General features: G+C 43.9%; 1 protein-coding gene across 1 annotated transcript in view; it reads right to left on the bottom strand.

The window, feature by feature from the left end:
* The window catches only part of LOC144753019 (uncharacterized), a 202,757-nt gene extending 186,017 nt beyond the window's left edge, over window positions 1-16,740 (bottom strand). Inside the window, exon 1 of the mRNA XM_078640824.1 lies at window positions 16,614-16,740. Within this exon, the coding sequence (XP_078496950.1) occupies window positions 16,614-16,636 (23 nt within the window). The 5' untranslated portion in view covers window positions 16,637-16,740. The remainder of the gene's footprint in view (window positions 1-16,613) is intronic.
* Window positions 16,741-20,691: the final 3,951 nt, after the last annotated feature.

The raw sequence follows: 20,691 nt of genomic DNA, 5'->3' as shown, positions 1-20,691 counted from the left end.
CACTTGGTGACAAAAGTTCCAGGCGGAGTGATGTCTTCTATAATTCGAGGCGCGGTTCTATAAAATCAAGAAGGAGTGCAAGAGAGGCGAAAATTAACGAGTCGCTTACTATCGAGCGTGTTGGATGTCAAACAACTGGTGACTCGCTATTACCTCATCAGGTCTAGGAATTTACTATAGACCAGTTCAGAGAATTTGTAATTAATACGGCGGTTCTGCAGATTGGAAAAAAGAAAACAGCGCCGGGATCAAAGAAAGAAAGGGGTTGGGACTTCAGACTATTCTATCCCGCGGTCGCTAATCGGTTCTACTTACCGCTGTCTGAGACAGACATGTAAGGAAATCAAAACGTCCCCGGTTCAAAAGGGCTGGTACCGCCCGGTTTATGCGCAGACGAGTTGTCCGACTGGGAGATATACGCTGGGAAGACTTAGTTGAAGATCAAGCTAGAAAGCAAGCAATAAACGCCTAGTTAAAAACCCAATGTTGGAAAACACCTTGGAAAAAGGGGGTAAACAGGTTCTTAACTTACTTGAAAAGCCTACCGGCAGCCGCCGGTCTGCTCGCGTGGCAACAGGTACTAATCTTTGGCGCATGCGTATAGCAGGCCCGAGTTTGCTGCTATCAGGCTTATATGGAATAAAGCGCGCGCTCACGCAGCCGGTGCAAATACGACATACACTTAAATGTGGCAGTTGCTTGTGTTGTGAATCCACAATGGAAGGTTCCTTGTTCCAACATAATGGAATATCGTGGAAACACAATTCATTTAGTAATTGCAAAAGTAAGTATGTCGTATATGGCATAACATGTCCTTGTCTATTGTTGTATATAGGTAAAACCAGTCAAGAAGCACGACAACGCATATCCCAACATAAATCGCGGCTGCGAAATAAAGTTGAGAATGTCCCATTGGTGCAACATTGGACACAAATGCAACACAAGGTCAGCGACCTTAAATGGACGGTGATATCACGCATTGAAAAAGATCCCCGTGGGGGTGACATGAATGTACAACTGTCAAAACGAGAGGCATACCTTATCGTTAAATTTGATACGACGACCTCCGGTCTGAATGAACTGGGTGAAATCTTTAAACTGTAATAACTGCTTTGCAGGAAGTACCCCAGAAGTCAAAGGAAAAATGGGGTCCCAATCTTCTTTAGCGAGACCACTGCACGCTATATAATCCAGGTGATGATCGAATTTTTAGTGCCACCATCCAACCTTTCCAGGTGCACTTCCTAGAGGTGGGTTCTGCTTTGAACACAATTCTTTTCATTATTATTATTATTATTTATTTATTTTTCCTTTTAAATAACATCGCCTCTATTCCATTACTAGTCTCGAGTGACGCCTCGGTCCCTTTCATGTTACGCTTCCTCGACTCCAGTCCGGGCTTTTGCACCGGCTGCGTGAGCGCACGCTTTATTCCATATAAGCCTGATAGCAGCAAACTCGGGCCTGCTATACGCATGCGCCAAAGATTAGTACCTGTTGCCACGCGAGCAGACCGGCGGCGTTTATTGCTTGCTTTCTAGCTTGATCTTCAACTAAGTCTTCCCAGCGTATATCTCCCAGTCGGACAACTCGTCTGCGCATAAACCGGGCGGTACCAGCCCTTTTGAACCGGGGACGTTTTGATTTCCTTACATGTCTGTCTCAGACAGCGGTAAGTAGAACCGATTAGCGACCGCGGGATAGAATAGTCTGAAGTCCCAACCCCTTTCTTTCTTTGATCCCGGCGCTGTTTTCTTTTTACCAATCTGCAGAACCGCCGTATTAATTACAAATTCTCTGAACTGGTCTATAGTAAATTCCTAGACCTGATGAGGTAATAGCGAGTCACCAGTTGTTTGACATCCAACACGCTCGATAGTAAGCGACTCGTTAATTTTCGCCTCTCTTGCACTCCTTCTTGATTTTATAGAACCGCGCCTCGAATTATAGAAGACATCACTCCACCTGGAACTTTTGTCACCAAGTGCCACGGGTAAGCATGGCTCCTTACCCTGTACCTTCACCAGATTTGATAATATACGAGTAGAACCCTTATGGTTGTTCTCCTTTTTCAGGTAGAAACCCCGGGTCCCCCTTGCGTGCTCATTGATCACATCGCTCAAAGACGAAGGCCCTCACCGCATGTACATCAGGCAAGGAAACTGTCTTCTTTACATCTGAAGGTTAAGTCCAGCCATGCGGTGTGCACTTAATAACAGTATTGTAGGCCTCCCCCCTTTTCTCCTCAAATGTGACTCCCGGCCATAGGCTTGGCTCTAGAGTTATGGAATTTCACTCTGCCATGGTCTCTGATGTTTGGTCTTTTTCATTTTTAGCTAATGTCGTTAACAGCTCTTCTCTAAATCTGTGTTCTCAACACGTTCTCCCTTGTTTCATTTTTTCTATTCAGATACTACATAAGGCCCTGAAGAGAATCCCAGGAAAACCAGCGGGATTCGAAACGCGTAGGCCCTTGCCACACGGCGTCTGCAAGAGCGACAAGAGTCCATAGTTGTCCCTTAGTCACTAGTACATTACCTAGTTGTTCAAATTTTTCTTAAATTTTTTTTTTTATTGATCTAAGTAGGATTGTACAGTAAAAAAATTAATTGTTTCTCAATTTCTGTAAATGTTATGCGCAGACTGTGGCCTGTTTCTTTGTTTACCCTGCAGTATACACCTTGCTCACTTTGTAGTATATCGTGTACATATTTTAAGAATTCTATTCCTGTCACCGAGTGGTATGAATGTGTGTTGAATGCTTGTGATATGTTTGGAATACTGTTTGACTGACTACCCACATTTATTCCTTTAAGATGTATGTGTCCTTTTGCAAATATGTCACTTTGTAAATGAAAAATAGAGAAGCCTTCTTCTTTTTTTCCAAAGCACTGCTAAAATAAAAAACTATTAAATAGTTATCCCCGCCCTTGATTTTTTTCAAGTCCGGTTTGGTCATTCGTTGCATGAATTTGACTTATATCAGCACTGGCATCCTCTTCTGTTTATTGATATTTTGGCTCAGCCTTGCTGATTAGAGCCACCCCGTAGTTGTTTTCTCCTTATAATAGCGGGCGCTTGCCCGCGAGGTTTGTTTTTTGCTTCAGTTGTGAAGTATAGGATTATTTAGATATCCTTGCCCTCTAGTAAGCAGTAAATGAGTGCTTTTTGAGTTTTTTGTGTTTTGGGTCATTCTAGTCTAACTTCTTTTACTTTTCTTCTTTTTTCCTCCCTCTAGTAATGGCAGAAAAGGACACTTTCGCCTACTCCGAAGACCACATCAGAGATTTGCTTAGTGATCCCCCCATATTCTCTTCAGTCACCCTCAGTGAGACTGCGACATCGTCCAACGAAGCTGAAAAGCTGCTTCGTCTAAAAAAGAAACAAATTAGGACGGACCTCCACGGCCATTTCCTGTTACAACATCTCAGGGAAGGTACTATCCCGGGTGGGCTACAGATAAAAAATATACCGGTGATCTTTACGGAAGACCCCATCTTTAAAAAAGGCTTCTCTTGTATAGAGACCAAATGCAGTAGAGACCTTATGGTCCTAACTGTTGAAACTGCAGCAAGAATTTCTAAGGAGGAACTTGCTGAAATCGCCAAATTAGAGGCAGAAATCAGTACCAATCCCACCATTGCCGACGCTAAAGCATTATTAGATAAGGTAGCAAAGGAGATTCAAGAGTTCAAAGATTATACTGTAACTCAAAAAAGTAACCAATTTGAGAAAGACAAAAAATCCTTCTCTTTGGAAAACATCTATCCTTATTTGAAGGTAGATTTTTACTCAAGTACCGCTTCCTTTCCGATAATCAAGGTAGGTCAAGAAAACAGTTCATTTCCTTTTCGGACACGTCATCATCAGGGACAGATAGTGACACTAGTGGTAATTATAACCGCCCCAATAGAAACAGGAACAACTGGAATAACAACCAACAACAAACAAATCAATCCCCTAACCCTCATTTTTTAGGAAGAGGCCAGACGCGCCCCAGGGCCCGAGTGAGATACACGGTCCCATGGGAAATGAAAACACGACGCCAGCACTACAAGAATTGAAAATGTCACCTATCTTTAACCTCTCTAAAAGAACACTCACACAAGAGGAAGAGAGCAATCTGGCTAAGGGCTTATCATTTGTTCCATCAAAAAGAACAGATTTTATAAAAATGAAATCAGAGTTCATTGAGTTTTGTAGGAAGATACGACTCACTCTTTTTTTCAACGGCACCCCAATACAAAATCAAATGGAGGTGACCGGTCTTAGAAATAAATCTACGTTCTGTCCCCCGTCACACAAAATGCCGAAAGAACTCTTGACCTTCGAAAAAAGCGTCCTTTCAGCAATTTCAGCAATGGAAAAACAAAGAAAGTTTGTTAAGTTTAATACCACCAAAAAACAGATGACTGCATTGAATAACCTAAAAAATGACACCTCGTTGGTAGTAGTTAAGCAAGCCGACAAAGGCGGTGCCATAGTGGTATGGGACACTATTGATTACACTGCGGAAGTAATGAAGCAATTGAACGATTCTACCTGCTATCGCAAGATAGATAAGGATCCGACCATTGACCTCCAAAATGAACTCTTTCTGATAATACAAGATGGGTTCGATCAAGGCTTTGTCGGCCCAAAGGAATTAGAATACCTTAAGATCAAACACCCTAAGATCCCGGTATTCTACGTACTACCTAAAATCCATAAAAACGAGAACCACCCTCCTGGCAGACCCATCGTGGCAGGATGTGGTTCTTTGCTCGAGCCGATCTCGAAGTACGTAGATTGCTTCTTGAAGGAATTTATGTGTCAGGTAACTTCCTACTTGCAAGACACTACTGATTTTATCAACAAATTGTCCAACATTGAGTTTTGCGAACACAGGGATATTTTAGTCACCTTAGACGTGACATCCCTGTACACACAAATTCCCCAGGACGAGGCGATTGCTGTCTTGTCTCATTTTTTGGACTCAAGACCACGCCCTATGCGAGTACCAACCAAATTTCTACTTGACCTCGCTTCATTCGCTTTGAGGAAGTAACTACTTCTGTTTTAATAGGGAATTCTTCTTCCAAGTTAAAGGTGTAGCGATGGGCTGTCCCTTTGCGCCCGAATTAGCAGTGCTCTTCATGTCTCTATATGAGAACACCTTTATACACAACAACAACCCCTTCCATCAATACATCGGAACATGGTTCCGATTTATTGACGATGTGTTTTTGCTATGGACAGGAGACAGTAACACCTTGTCCCTATTCCATCAATGGCTTAACTCTAGGACTGCTGATATACAATTCAGTTTGACACAGTCCATGAGTAATATTTCATTTCTAGACGTTGAGGTTTTTCCAAGAGATGGTAAATTGGCTACCACACTGTTTATCAAACCCACTGACCGCAATAAATCCTTGATGTTCAACAGTAACCACCCTCGTAGCCTCAAGGAAAATCTTCCTTACGGGCAGTTTCTGCGGGTCCGGCGAAACTGCACGTTTAATGAAGACTTCCACCTGCACTCAGAGAAATTAATATCTAAGCTTTGCGACAGAGGTTACCCCAAGAAGCTGGTGAGAAATTGTAAGAAGCGAGCCCAGTGGACTCCACGTGAAACCCTTCTAGAACGGAAAGAAAAACCTGATGTAAAGCGACAAGTTTGTGTAACAACCTTTTGCCCCAATGCCAACCAGCTCAAAAAAGTTATTAGGCAAAATTGGCACCTATTAAACAACTTAGATGCAAATCTGCAAGAATTGCCCCTATTCGCTTTTAAGAAAGAAAACAATATTGCCAATCACATCGTCCGTGCGGCCTTGCCCATCTCGAAGCCGCCCACGTTACGACAAATGATGGGAATGCCCCCAGTGACGGGACACCATAAATGTGGCAGTTGCTTGTGTTGTGAATCCACAATGGAAGGTTCCTTGTTCCAACATAATGGAATATCGTGGAAACACAATTCATTTAGTAATTGCAAAAGTAAGTATGTCGTATATGGCATAACATGTCCTTGTCTATTGTTGTATATAGGTAAAACCAGTCAAGAAGCACGACAACGCATATCCCAACATAAATCGCGGCTGCGAAATAAAGTTGAAAATGCCCCATTGGTGCAACATTGGACACAAATGCAACACAAGGTCAGCGACCTTAAATGGACGGTGATATCACGCATTGAAAAAGATCCCCGTGGGGGTGACATGAATGTACAACTGTCAAAACGAGAGGCATACCTTATCGTTAAATTTGATACGACGACCTCCGGTCTGAATGAACTGGGTGAAATCTTTAAACTGTAATAACTGCCTTGCAGGAAGTACACCAGAAGTCAAAGGAAAAATGGGGTCCCAATCTTCTTTAGCGAGACCACTGCACGCTATATAATCCAGGTGATGATCGAATTTTTAGTGCCACCATCCAACCTTTCCAGGTGCACTTCCTAGAGGTGGGTTCTGCTTTGAACACAATTCTTTTCATTATTATTATTATTTATTTATTTTTCCTTTTAAATAACATCGCCTCTATTCCATTACTAGTCTCGAGTGACGCCTCGGTCCCTTTCATGTTACGCTTCCTCGACTCCAGTCCGGGCTTTTGCACCGGCTGCGTGAGCGCGCGCTTTATTCCATATAAGCCTGATAGCAGCAAACTCGGGCCTGCTATACGCATGCGCCAAAGATTAGTACCTGTTGCCACGCGAGCAGACCGGCGGCTGCCGGTAGGCTTTTCAAGTAAGTTAAGAACCTGTTTACCCCCTTTTTCCAAGGTGTTTTCCAACATTGGGTTTTTAACTAGGCGTTTATTGCTTTCTTTCTAGCTTGATCTTCAACTAAGTCTTCCCAGCGTATATCTCCCAGTCGGACAACTCGTCTGCGCATAAACCGGGCGGTACCAGCCCTTTTGAACCGGGGACGTTTTGATTTCCTTACATGTCTGTCTCAGACAGCGGTAAGTAGAACCGATTAGCGACCGCGGGATAGAATAGTCTGAAGTGCCAACCCCTTTCTTTCTTTGATCCCGGCGCTGTTTTCTTTTTTCCAATCTGCAGAACCGCCGTATTAATTACAAATTCTCTGAACTGGTCTATAGTAAATTCCTAGACCTGATGAGGTAATAGCGAGTCACCAGTTGTTTGACATCCAACACGCTCGATAGTAAGCGACTCGTTAATTTTCGCCTCTCTTGCACTCCTTCTTGATTTTATAGAACCGCGCCTCGAATTATAGAAGACATCACTCCGCCTGGAACTTTTGTCACCAAGTGCCACGGGTAAGCATGGCTCCTTACCCTGTACCTTCACCAGATTTGATAATATACGAGTAGAACCCTTAAGGTTGTTCTCCTTTTTCAGGTAGAAACCCCGGGTCCCCCTTGCGTGCTCATTGATCACATCGCTCAAAGACGAAGGCCCTCACCGCATGTACATCAGGCAAGGAAACTGTCTTCTTTACATCTGAAGGTTAAGTCCAGCCATGCGGTGTGCACTTAATAACAGTATTGTAGGCCTCCCCCCTTTTCTCCTCAAATGTGACTCCCGGCCATAGGCTTGGCTCTAGAGTTATGGAATTTCACTCTGCCATGGTCTCTGATGTTTGGTCTTTTTAATTTTTAGCTAATGTCGTTAACAGCTCTTCTCTAAATCTGTGTTCTCAACACGTTCTCCCTTGTTTCATTTTTTCTATTCAGATACTACATAAGGCCCTGAAGAGAATCCCAGTAAAACCAGCGGGATTCGAAACGCGTAGGCCCTTGCCACACGGCGTCTGCAAGAGCGACAAGAGTCCATAGTTGTCCCTTAGTCGCTAGTACATTACCTAGTTGTTCAAATTTTTCTTTAACATTTTTTTTTATTGATCTAAGTAGGATTGTACAGTAAAAAAATTAATTGTTTCTCAATTTCTGTAAATGTTATGCGCAGACTGTGGCCTGTTTCTTTGTTTACCCTGCAGTATACACCTTGCTCACTTTGTAGTATATCGTGTACATATTTTAAGAATTCTATTCCTGTCACCGAGTGGTATGAATGTGTGTTGAATGCTTGTGATATGTTTGGAATACTGTTTGACTGATACCCACATTTATTCCTTTAAGATGTATGTGTCCTTTTGCAAATATGTCACTTTGTAAATGAAAAATAGAGACGCCTTCTTCTTTTTTTCCAAAGCACTGCTAAAATAAAAAACTATTAAATAGTTATCCCCGCCCTTGATTTTTTTCAAGTCCGGTTTGGTCATTCGTTGCATGAATTTGACTTATATCAGCACTGGCATCCTCTTCTGTTTATTGAGCAGTAAGTTCAGAGCCTCGCCACATTATAAATAGATCATCTATGTAGCGGTACCATGCTACGATGTGGTTGGCTATGGTATGATCAAACTTAGGGGTCCATTAGGATGGCTACCCTATCGGTAAACGGGAATCAAAATTCTATCTGACACTATTGAACGTTGGCATCCACTCTTTCTCTCTTGGTGGGGAAGATTGGATTCCATCAAGATGATGCTCGCCCCTTTGATTTTATATATTCTTTCAATAATCCCTGGACATATTCCTGCATTTTAAGAAAATTGAATATTAACGAAAATCCTCTAGAAGGGTAAATCTCCCCAGCATAGCCTTAACTTCCTTGAAAACAGACAAATGTTCTGGTGGACTTAAAATTTCTGACTTCAAATCCTATCACTATGCTTTTTCTTTAAAACAGTCTACTCGTTGGCTTTCCTTTGATCAATGTATTCATCCTCCTATTTGGATTTCTATAGAAAAGTCTTTTATATCCCCTTTTGATTTAACAGAATCTCTCGCATTTACTAATATAGCATCCTTTCGTCCTCCAGTTATTTCCCATACGTGCAATATTCTCAGCCCTCTTGTACCCTCCTCTTATCCTTCACCTTCCACGTTAGATCAACAGCCTATTTGGCATAATAACTTATTACGTATAAAAAAATCGTACCATTTACTGGAAATCTTGGAGACTCAAAGGATTACTTTGGATTTCACAACTATTATTTAATGATGTTCCCTTATCGTTTTCTGAACTTCAAACAAAATTTTCATTACCGTCATCTTTTTAAGGCACAGTATAATCTTTTGCTTCCTTCTCTTATCCAATATCTTCTTTCTTTATCATCTGCCCCCAATCCACCTTCAAGATGCTCCACCATGTTTCCCATATTACTTTCTTCTCCTTCAGCTTCTTCTCTATATAAACATGTATTTCTTTCCTCGGAAAGAGTCAAAACGAAGACTGAGTTGACATGGGAAAAGAATCTAACAGAGTGCTGGTTGACTCTCATTTGGGATAAACTGTGGCTCAAAATCCATAAAAATCTAGAGCTGCTCACACCTCTCAAACCCTCTATTTTACTTACCAACACCTTTTATTTTCCTCAGCTAAGCTTGCCTCCTTCACTCCAAACTCTTAATCTACATGCTGGTCTTGTCCCTGCACCCATGGTGATTTATGCTTTTTGAATGTCCCTCTATTTCTCTTAAAAAAAATCTTCAAAACGAATGTGTCTTTCTCCCTTTCTACCATTTTCTTAGGCTCTTGGGGCCCGATGTAGGTAGGCAAATACCGGTCAGTAACGGCCAAAATTCGGTAATTTCGGCCGTTACCGACCGGTATTTGGAAAAAAGAGATGTAGGGCCACCTAAAATATAGATTCGGTAATTTTACCGAATAGGTAATTTTACCGTTTCGGTAAAATTACCGAATCAGTAAAATTACCAAATCTGTATTTTGCTATGTAGGTAGCACTGTAATCAGTGCTACAGGGCTTTCAAAATTCGTTATTTACCACCAACTAGAAGTTGGTGGTAAATAATGAAAAGCCTTGAAAAAGCATTTTTTTGCTTTTCAAACGCTGCCATGTTGCAGACATACATGCCCTTAATGAACTGTGTTGTCTTTTTTTTTTACTTTTTCAATTATCTCATTATTATTACTCCCTACATTGTATTCCTTATCACAATGTTGTATTTACTCTTCAGATGTTTTTATGCTTACTGTGATTAGTTTCATAAGATATTTCTTATTTCGTGAAATAAAGTTATGATATCCTTTTCTTCCTTTGTTTTTCTCCCTCCCTTTCTATCCCCCCTCCCCTACTTTCTTTTACCCATTTTAAAATTCTATACAATATGTTATTTGATAGATTGAATTTTGGTTTTACTTCTATCTTTAGAAGTCTTTTATATACTTAATGGACTGCCAATGTCCATGTGTTAGACGACCTGGCATCATTGGCGTGGGTTTCCCCTGTATTTTTGCCTTGACCGCCTGTGTTTTTTGCTGTGTGTTAGACTCCGTTTTGCTGGTTTAGATGCTTTGGACACTTTGCCACTGCTGTTCAGGGCCAAAGTGCAAGTGCTCCCTTTGTAATTTATTGTTATGGGTTGGTGTTTCCATGATTGGCATGTTTGATTTACTAGTCAGCCCCTAGTACAGTACACTGTGGGTACCCAGGGTCTGTAAATCAAATGCTGCTAGTGCTCAGCAGCGCTTATTGTGCCACCCACCTAAGCAGCCTGTAAATGTAACTCAGGCCTGCCATTGCAGAGCCTGTGTGCAGTCTGGTACTGCCATGTCGACCTTGCAAGTGCACCCACTTGCCAGACCCTAACCTTCCCTTTTTGTACATGTTAGTCATGCCTAAGGTAGGCCCAAGATATCCCAGTGGGCCGGGTGCAATGTATGTAAAAGGTAGGACATGACCTGATGTGTGTGGCATGTCCTGATAGTGAATTACTACCATGTTCGTTTTTCACTGTTGCATGGCTACCTGTTCCCACAGGACAGGATGGGGAGGTTGCTTATAAAATCGTATAAGCCTAACTACCCCTGGGAACAAGGTAGGAAAATAATGCTTAGTATGCGTGAACTCAGAATGTTAAAATGCATCTTTTAGTGAGGATGATTTTTACATTCTGTGTTTGAAAATACCACTTTTAGAAAGTAGGTATTTTCTTGCTTAGCCATCCAGTGTGCCTCTGCTAGGTTTATGTATTGCATGTCTGGCTTTGGAATGACAGGGGCTAGGGAACAGTAGTATCTCCAGAGAGCCTGATGAGTCAGAGCTGGGCTGAAAAGACCTGGGCTGCATTTAGAGTAGGAGAAGGAGATGTCCCTTCACCTGAATGGGCCTGGTCTGCCTTTCACAATGCTGTCTCCGCCTCCTACCAGGAAGCTGCACCACAGAGGACAGAATTGGCTTTGACCAAGCACATGGCTTCTCTGCCACTAGAGAACAAAGGATTTTGTAGTATAAATATTGGGGCCTAGACCCCAGACTTTTAGATCACTTCTGGGAATCAAGAGAAACATTTGCCACGGAGAAGAGCCGGAAAAGCTAAGGAGGAATGCTGCCCCTGAGCTGTTTGCTGCCTGAGGTTAGCCTGCAGTGGCTACTTGCTGCCAAGGAAAGTAGAAAGGACTTTACTGTTTGCTATGTCCCCTACTTAAGGAAGATCTCCAAGGGCTTGAAACTGAGCTTGCCTCCTGTTCTGAAGTCTCAGGGACACAAAGACTTCATTTCTTCTGTCTTTCTGCACGGGCGACCGAAGCGCTAACCTGTACCAAAGCCGTGGGCACAGCTCGGGAAGAGCACGACTCACCGCCCGACTTGCACCGTAGGCCCAACGCCTACTGACGCTGCGCCGCATAGACTCCGAAGGTCGCTGCCTGCACTGGAGCCGAGGACAGGCTCGTGACGTCCATGATGCACCGTCCCGACTCGCACCAGAGCCCTGACTTCCCCAACGCCGGTGCTTCATCGACACTGAGCCGTTATTCGACGTGGGTGACTCCCGAATCCTTTGACACAGTACCGTTGTAAGGAACCGACGCCTCGCCGCCACCAGGACATCACCTCTCCGACACAGTAAGGAACCAACCTCTCACCTCTCCTACATCGCAATAAGGAACCAAGGCTTCACCTCTCCTGGGGTTGTAAGGATCCAACACTGCCCGGCGCCAATGAAGCATCACCTCCCTGACGTCGTGCACTGTCTTAGCTTTCATCGTTCCCAAGCTACTGTTCTTTGGGGGTCTGCTTGACTCCACGCCTGATGCCGCACACTTCGCGGTCGGCACCGTACCTTGGGGTTTCTCATCTGTCACAGTAATAACTTCAGGTGGAGTTATTTGTTGCTACAAACTTTATTTGAGTGATTAACCTATTTGTAAGGATATCTTGATAACTGTGTTGTGGATTTTTGTCGTTTTGGTCTTGTTTGGTTTAGATGAAGATTACTTATTATTTTATAAACCGGTGTGGTGTCCATTTGTAGTGTTTTCACTGTATTACTGTATGTGTTTACAAATGATTTACACACTGCCTCTGAGATAAGCCTGACTGCTCGTGCCAAGCTACCAAGGGGGTGAGCTGGGGTTATTTTAGTGTATCCCCCTTATCCTAACTAGAAGCAAGGATCCCTATTTGGACAAAGGTACCCACCTCTGCCAAATAGAGACCCCCATTTCTAACACCATGTGTCTCTGTCATGGTGTCTGCCTCTCCCTGCCAGCTATGCCTGGCATAAAATGACCAAACTTTGGCATGTGGTGGCTGCACTTTTATCTAGGTCAATGTGTGTTTTACAAAGCATTTAACCTTGAAATTTAACATAGCTCTAAATACTCTCTACTATGGAATAAGGAAACAAGACTCAGGAAAATAAAGTGATTTGCCAAGAATCAATCTATTTGATCAAGTTTAAGCCGGTATTTGCATTGAGGTCTCCTGGATACACATACAGTCACTGGACAAGACCATTTTGTACCTCTAAGCTCACCTAACTTGCCAAAGAATTGCTGTGCCACGTTTGAATGCAATTAAAATTAGTGTTACCCTCATAAGGCTAGCACAATCCAAGATACAGAAAGAGAAAGTGTTTGTGTGTCTATGGGGTTGGAGTAGAAGAGGAGACGAGTCCCTATACAATGGTGGTGCAAAAGGACAGCAACACTGCCCCCCTCTGCCAATTGTCTTTGCATATCTGTAAGCCAACAACACCTAGGAGGTCATTAGGATGACAGGTGGACTTTGTCCGCCCGTCATTCTACCGGTGAAAGGGTCCGCCCACCATAAGGGCGAGGGTCCCGTGGCTAGCAATAGGATGCGCCCGCCACAGTGGCGGGCGCATCCTGCATTCCTACCATTGTGGTGGGCGGTGCACTCAGCACCGCCCGCCACAATGGCAGGAAGGCATGCTGTGCACTTCCATGCACAGCATGGCAGGCACCGCGCGGTGCCTGCCATGCTGTGCATGGACCTGCTGTGGGTACCATAGGTACCCTCCATGTGCACACTCCACCCCCCGGAGCCCTTGGGGGCCCGCAACGGGCCCCCAGTGCAGACTCCGCATGCCTTTCCATGGCGGAAAGGCATTGAAAATTGCGCATCCTAATATGGCTTGCGGTGTCTGATAGACACCCCCACCATATAAACCCTTTTCCGCCCCGGTCGCAAGGCGACCGGGGCGGAAAAGCGGTGGACGGTCTTTCCGTCCGCCGCGGACCCCCAATCCTTGTTAATATGGTGGTTGTCTTTGCAGCAAGGATGGCGGGCGGCGCCAGGCCGGCGGTGGCTACCGCCAGCCTGGCGGGGGCAATCCGCCCGCCATCCTAATGGGCCCCTAGTGAACACTCATGAATTTCACTGTGCCATTTCACAAATATCTAGAAGCCCTGGGACAAGTGTGGCATTCCAGAGGCGCACCGCCACTACCACATGTCATGTGAGGGGCACAGTAGGATGTGACGTTTGTGTCCTATCCTATGCATCAGCCACACAGGCACTCCCCTCTTGTGCTCCTATCTGGCGATCAGCACTCTTGAACATAAGATACAGTGATGTAGGCACGGCAGATGGGTGTCAAAGAGGGTGGGGTGATGAGGAAAAAAAGAAACTTGCTTAGGAGGCCAACATTCTTTGCCACTGCTCTTTGAGTGTGGTGTCACATAACAAACAGTGGTACGAATACCTACTCTGAACCAGCACTTAATTTGCGAAGGGGCAAGTGAATTGATCTGGAGCCTGAAATGCTAATCCCAGGGCAGCTGGATAAACTTCCAGAAGTGCTTGGCTTTCATGAAATCCCAGTGCTGGGGAACACACATTCTTCCCCCTCTCACAGTCAGTCTATATCAAAGCTCATGTCTCCAGCAGCCTTCACAGGCCCTCTCTCGCCTCTGGGGACTTCTTGCTCTGTAGCTTAGAGTGCAGCTGCTAATTGAACTTAAAAGGTAATCACATTAACATTGACATATTTCACAGTGCACAGCCCAGACTAAACTGGTGTATGTTACCAGACCCCAGGGATGGGACCATAGGCTTGCAATTCATAAGAACCCAGTATTCATTTAGCACATAGTTAGTACAGCATTATTGTATTGTAGCCCACTGCCGGGGGGCTAAAAGTTTGTTATCGGCCCTTGTACATGTTAGTCATGTTAGGGGAGAGGGACATTAGCAACCATATAGCTCAAGGCTGAGGGGCTATAAGGCTATTAGAACACACACTGAGGGTAGAATGTTCTAAATTAAATAGGGAGAAACATAAGGGCAAGCATTGGCATGTTGGAGCTAAAGTTCTGTACCAGCCATTAGAGGCCCTACACCACTTCAGTGTCTTCAAAGGGTATCTCCGGACTCTAATGTTGTAATGGAAGATATGGAGTTATTTCGAATAAAAATACTGACATTTAAAGAAATAAGCAGTGCACAAGATATGTTGTCTTTTGTAAAAAGCATTCAAATACGTTGATTTGTTTTCAATCAGGCCAGAAAAGTATTGCTCTCGTTGACAGATACACTTCTAAAATTCTATGTTATTTGTGGGTCCTATACCTATTCACAATCACAAACTGTTATGTTTGTGAAAAGTTAAAAAACATGATAGTGCCGATGTTTTAATGACGTAAGACATGTTTAATTTGGTATCAACTGCGCCTGCCTGTTAATTGTTAAATCTGTCGATGTAACATGTTTATAAAAAAGTTTCCTTTGCTTTTTTTGTAATTTGAAATCTTTTTTTCCCTTTTCATTTATGTTTATGTATCACAGTTGCTGCACAATATGCTCCAACTGTCCGACATTATGCAGAAACAAGTCGCAGGGTTTTGCCTACATTTGTTGTAGGTGGGGTGGGGGCTCTCTTCCCTTCGGAAACAGAGCCGAGTTAAAGGGGTCGTCTGTTGGATCAGTACAGTTAGACAGCACTGAAAACCCCTTTTAGCTTTTATGCAACTGTGATGTCAGAGCGGTGAGAAACTGGATTTCGACAAATGTGATGATGAAAGTGTTTGCATACAGAGTCCATGCGTCACAACCTAGATATCTGATGGTTTAAAGCTGGATGGTAGGTGGCATTCTGCTGTCAGTGAAGATGCCTTTTAATCTTATGATGCCACTTTTTGAAGCATGTTTTGTTTGCACCAGTAGGTGGTTTTGCCACGTGTTGTTTATAAGTCAGCTGGATGAAATGCTGAACTAACAAGAGGAGCAACAAGGGGTTCCCTGTGTGTTTGTTGTTTGTCAGGAAGAATGGAACTCTGGGAGATCAGATTGAATTTGTCGAATAACTCTGAATATCCCCGCGTTTTGTTTATTCCAAAGAAAGGGTGAAATGGGGAGCTATCAATGGGCACTAACTGAGAGGTGAGAAGGGATGTCAGAGGAAACTAAATCATTCATTACAAGGAGAGGCGTTATATAAATGTAACCATGAGATATATTCAAGACTTTGATGCAAATGCAATATGTCATTTGCATGCACTTCATTTTATCAATCTTACAGGATAATATGCGTCCTGCCTGTCAGGCAGAAACGTGTAACCTAAAAATTACACAAATATTTCAGTAAACGGACAGTGCTACTTTACAGCATGCATTCAGTAAATAAATTAAAAACACAAGACAACATTCACCCTCCCATCTGCCTAAACACGAGCCACATGTGTAACAATAATTAGAACGTTAAGAAATCTCACTCAGATCTATCAGTTTCAGGCAACACAGAGTTCTCTTCGAACCCCTGACAATATGAGGTAGCAGTCATGATTCTGCGGTAGTTAACACTCTTGGAATCTGAATTATTTTCAAGTGCATTGAACAGCAAATAGGACAGTGAGAGAATATATGTCCGTAGAGTAATAATAATGGTGTATAACTATAACCAGAAACATTATTGTGACCAATCTAGTGTGATATATTCTGGTTCCGATCTGTTCGGCATTTCTTAAACAAGCGCTGTCACAGCATGACTGCTTGCGAGCATAAAGTGACAGATTGTGTTTTTATTAAAATCAGCATCATGTTGTTCTAGGGCGGAATGCTGCTGAGAGAACATTGGTCTGAACCGATGGCCTCTTCTGCTCTGCTCCAATAAACCAATGAGCCTGTAGCGCTTTATTGCCCAAGTATCAAGGCGCTTTAATAATGGATGCGCCTATTACGCGAATACAATGTCAATCATGTATTCAACCTTGGAAGGATGAACGACTAGCGATCCTGCTGGGATGAAACCTGTGACCTAAAGGCTAGACACAGATCTCCGCACTCGGTGCATTAACCTAGAGAGCTACCTACAGCTGTTCAGCTTACCCCTTGTCGTCTTGCACGCCCATCCCGCGGCAGTCCCGGAGTTGCAGTCACAAGGAGGCGCAGGCTGGTTCTGAGCACCGGCTGGACAGACAGAAGACTCACGCGGCTGTGTCAGAGACCAGGACGCCCAAAATAGGCGCCCTCCCTCCCCAGGCTTCCATGCGGCGGGGCTCAACTGCCACTCACACTGATGTTTGATTGATAGCGAGGCTCCGTCTCACCGCGGTGCACCATTAGATGTGCATGTTTACCCAGCCTGCTTCTGACACCCCTACTCTGCCCTGCACAAGTGCTTAATTGTGCACCCTGGCCCTGAGCATCCTTCACAGGTGTGTCTACCAAAACACCACCTGGTGGGCTGGCGCGCTAGCTCCCCGACACAAAAACCTGGCCTTTTAGGCTCATTTCCAGTTGGTTGGATGTTTCGCTATAAAACTACAGAAAGGTAATCGAGTTACAAACCCACATAATGTTGACGGTACTGAAAATGCAGATTTAAATTACGAATAACATTCAGGAACAGTGTTCTATTTGTATTATTCTGCATTTAACGCTGTAATGTTGGCACGCACGTTTTGCTTGTGCGAAGGGGCGCGGTCTACACGTGAACAAAAAGCTAATTTACTTACTACATTTTCACTGCGGCAATCTCTCCAAAAAGTAGCAAACTATTATTAAAGGTGCAGTAGGCCTAAAATCACATATTTAAGTTGTTTTTTTCCATTTTAACCTTTAAAGGGCCCTCATTTAAAGAAGGTTACATCATTCATTTACGGTAATGCAGGATTACCACTTCATGTAAATAACAAACACACGTTCAATGCATGCCATCCTTTTGCTCTGACAGACCTTCTTTAAAGGGGACGGGGGACTATCCCTAATTCAGCAGTCAATCATCAAGACTCAGTCCCAGATCCCAACTCAAACCCAACGGCGGCACACCTTGGTACCTTCTCATTTGTTTTCGAGCTCAGACAGTATCAAAGAGTAGCCAAAACTATCTCCAACTACAGAAAAAATAGCTTTTATTGGAGAAGAATCATGTAACCTAGCAAGGAGAGGGGGCGGGGGGACAGCCGCAGCTGCCAGTCTGGGACTTTATTGCATCTCACAGAGATGATAACAAAGATGATACAGATTCATAGCGCCCAGAAGGCTGCAGAACTTTTTATATTTCATTGCTTAGCGAGGTAGGAAAGAATCGCACAATACCATAGTCTGTCATCTCCAATACCTCCCACGGTCACGTATACAGAACCCACCCATCTGGGGGAGGGCATATTAGGAAAGCGCCCATTTTTCGCACACCTGGGCAGTGGGCATGCTTGGTAAAAAAAAAGACAGAGACAGAGATGCTTATGCGGTTCTTTATGCGAAGTGGATTGTCCTTGCACACATTCTGCATTCATTCAAATGGGGGCATGGTCCCATGCAAATGAGTGACGGTCTTTGCAGTAAGCCAAGCCATATTACAGATGTGGACGCAGAGTCAAAGAGACTTTCGAGAGATGCCCTCATTGCATTTCAGTATACAACAAAGATCTGAACATTCAGATCCAGAAAACCTGGCTAACTACAGAAACATGACACCTTTCGGTCTGTTTCAGAACAGGGAAAGAAATGTTTTTCTTTATAGTCCCCTCACTCACCGGAGTTTCCTCACGGTGACATGCTTCATCATAGGGGCTTCCCAACCCGCTGCGGGTTGAGGCGTGCTACGACTATCGATATTGCGTAGGAGCACTTTATTGTGAAGACTATGTGTCGTGTGGTATGAAGAGGGGGGGTGAAGTGGAGTGAGGAGGTTTAAAAATATCCTACTAGTGAGCTAAACTAACTTTATTCAGGCTCCTAGCGGATACATTAAAAATGGGGTGGATTACTGGGTAATCTGGTTCTATTATGAAAACACAGTACCCTGGTAAAGAGTCAACTAGTTTCGAGCTGTACCCCACAGCTCTTCTTCAGGACTACAACAGGGTCCAGCCCTGTGAGTGCCACTCCAATCAAAACATGAAAAGTATGCCTATATTAATATATGAATATACATACTCTTTTTCTGCAAGGCTTTGGCATATTTTTTCTGAGGTTTAACTAAACCTCATGGTCAATCGCGGGAAAGTTATTTGTCCCCGTAGGCATTTGTTACGAGGCTCTGTTGTTACGGCAAACCTACTCGGCTTCCCGTGTGACCGGCGGACCCTGTCTCGGTCTAGCCGGATGAATAATTGATTATTCATCCGGCTAGACCGAGACAAATGCTTACGGGGACAAATAACTTTCCCGCGATTGACCATGAGGTTTAGTTAAACCTCAGAAAAAAAAAATATGCCAAAGCCTTGCAGAAAAAGAGTATGTATATTCATATATTAATATAGGCATACTTTTCATGTTTTGATTGGAGTGGCACTCACAGGGCTGGACCCTGTTGTAGTCCTGAAGAAGAGCTGTGGGGTACAGCTCGAAACTAGTTGACTCTTTACCAGGGTACTGTGTTTTCATAATAGAACCAGATTACCCAGTAATCCACCCCATTTTTAATGTATCCGCTAGGAGCCTGAATAAAGTTAGTTTAGCTCACTAGTAGGATATTTTTAAACCTCCTCACTCCACTTCACCCCCCCTCTTCATACCACACGACACATAGTCTTCACAATAAAGTGCTCCTACGCAATATCGATAGTCGTAGCACGCCTCAACCCGCAGCGGGTTGGGAAGCCCCTATGATGAAGCATGTCACCGTGAGGAAACTCCGGTGAGTGAGGGGACTATAAAGAAAAAAAATTCTTTCCCTGTTCTGAAACAGACCGAAAGGTGTCATGTTTCTGTAGTTAGCCAGGTTTTCTGGATCTGAATGTTCAGATCTTTGTTGTATACTTAATGCTGTGGAGGGCGAACCTGGTTAATCTCTTCCTCTACCTCCCCCTCTTTTTTGAATAGCTCATTGCATTTCACACAGGTAGGTAGGTAGGTGTGCTCTGCGGGGGCACTGCGTTGGAGGACACATGGGTATCCTAGGATGAACCTATCTGTCTGTCACATGGGGGTGGTCAGACACTGCCCTGGCCTCTCTCCTCATCTCAGGCTGGTCCTGCTGCATTGAAAGTTGGACCAACGGTTTGAAACGACTGCGCGTCTTTTAATGCTCCGTTGTCTACAGCGCAGGTGGCAGCGCCCACCTGTCACAGGGGCAGCACATTTTGTTTATGACAATCAGTCACACTGTCACAGTTTACTCTACACTGAGAGTATGGAATCCAAAAAGAGGTGGGGCATAGTACAAACTGGGACATTGCGCCCACAGAAAATTTGGTGCTTGAATTCTGAGATTTAATATTTCCTCGTCAAGGAAATTGCTGTACTCCACTCCTAATATCTCACTGGCCACTCTCCCTCAAACTCAGCTTTTTGTCTTCAACCAATATGTCCTGTTTGATAAGAGAGAGAACATTTGTGTGTAATCTAAGAGAATGCTGAACTGCATGGCTTTGGCTAACTATTATTAATACAAAAACAGCCTACCTAGAATCAAATCAAATCCTGGATTCTTCGTAACCTGGCTTTCGACCAGGCCACAGCAAGGAAACGGCGCTCTGGCAGTGACTGACTCTGCGACTTGCGCTCGATGCAGGCAGTCCTGCCATGCTCGTGCGATCAGATCTCCCAGCGGCCTTCGACATGATCTCTCAGGTCAAAATGATGGAGAGGCTGCGAGAGATTGGAATACAAGGACCGCGCTTAAATGGCGCCACCATTACCTGAAAGACAGATATGAAACTCTCATTCTTGACCCTTATTCTTCTCACAAAATGCGACTAGACTTGGTGTCCCACAGGGCTCTTGTTTGAGCCCCACTCTGTTTAATATCTATGTGTCCACTCTTGTTGAGATCGTAGAGCCTTACGGCTTTGAGATAATCTCTTATGCGGATGACACCCAGCTGATGCTCACATTCGAGTCAGATCTGGCCACTAATAAAAAGCGCATTGCCCTGGGTATGCAAGCTATTTCCAACTGGATGAAAGACAATTGTCTCCAACTAAAAGCAGACAAGGCATAGATCATGCAGTTGGCAAGG

Source organism: Lissotriton helveticus, chromosome 5_1 (assembly GCF_964261635.1).
Source record: "Lissotriton helveticus chromosome 5_1, aLisHel1.1, whole genome shotgun sequence".
NCBI classification, from domain to species: domain Eukaryota; kingdom Metazoa; phylum Chordata; class Amphibia; order Caudata; family Salamandridae; genus Lissotriton; species Lissotriton helveticus.
This window is presented reverse-complemented; position numbering and strand designations above follow the sequence as displayed.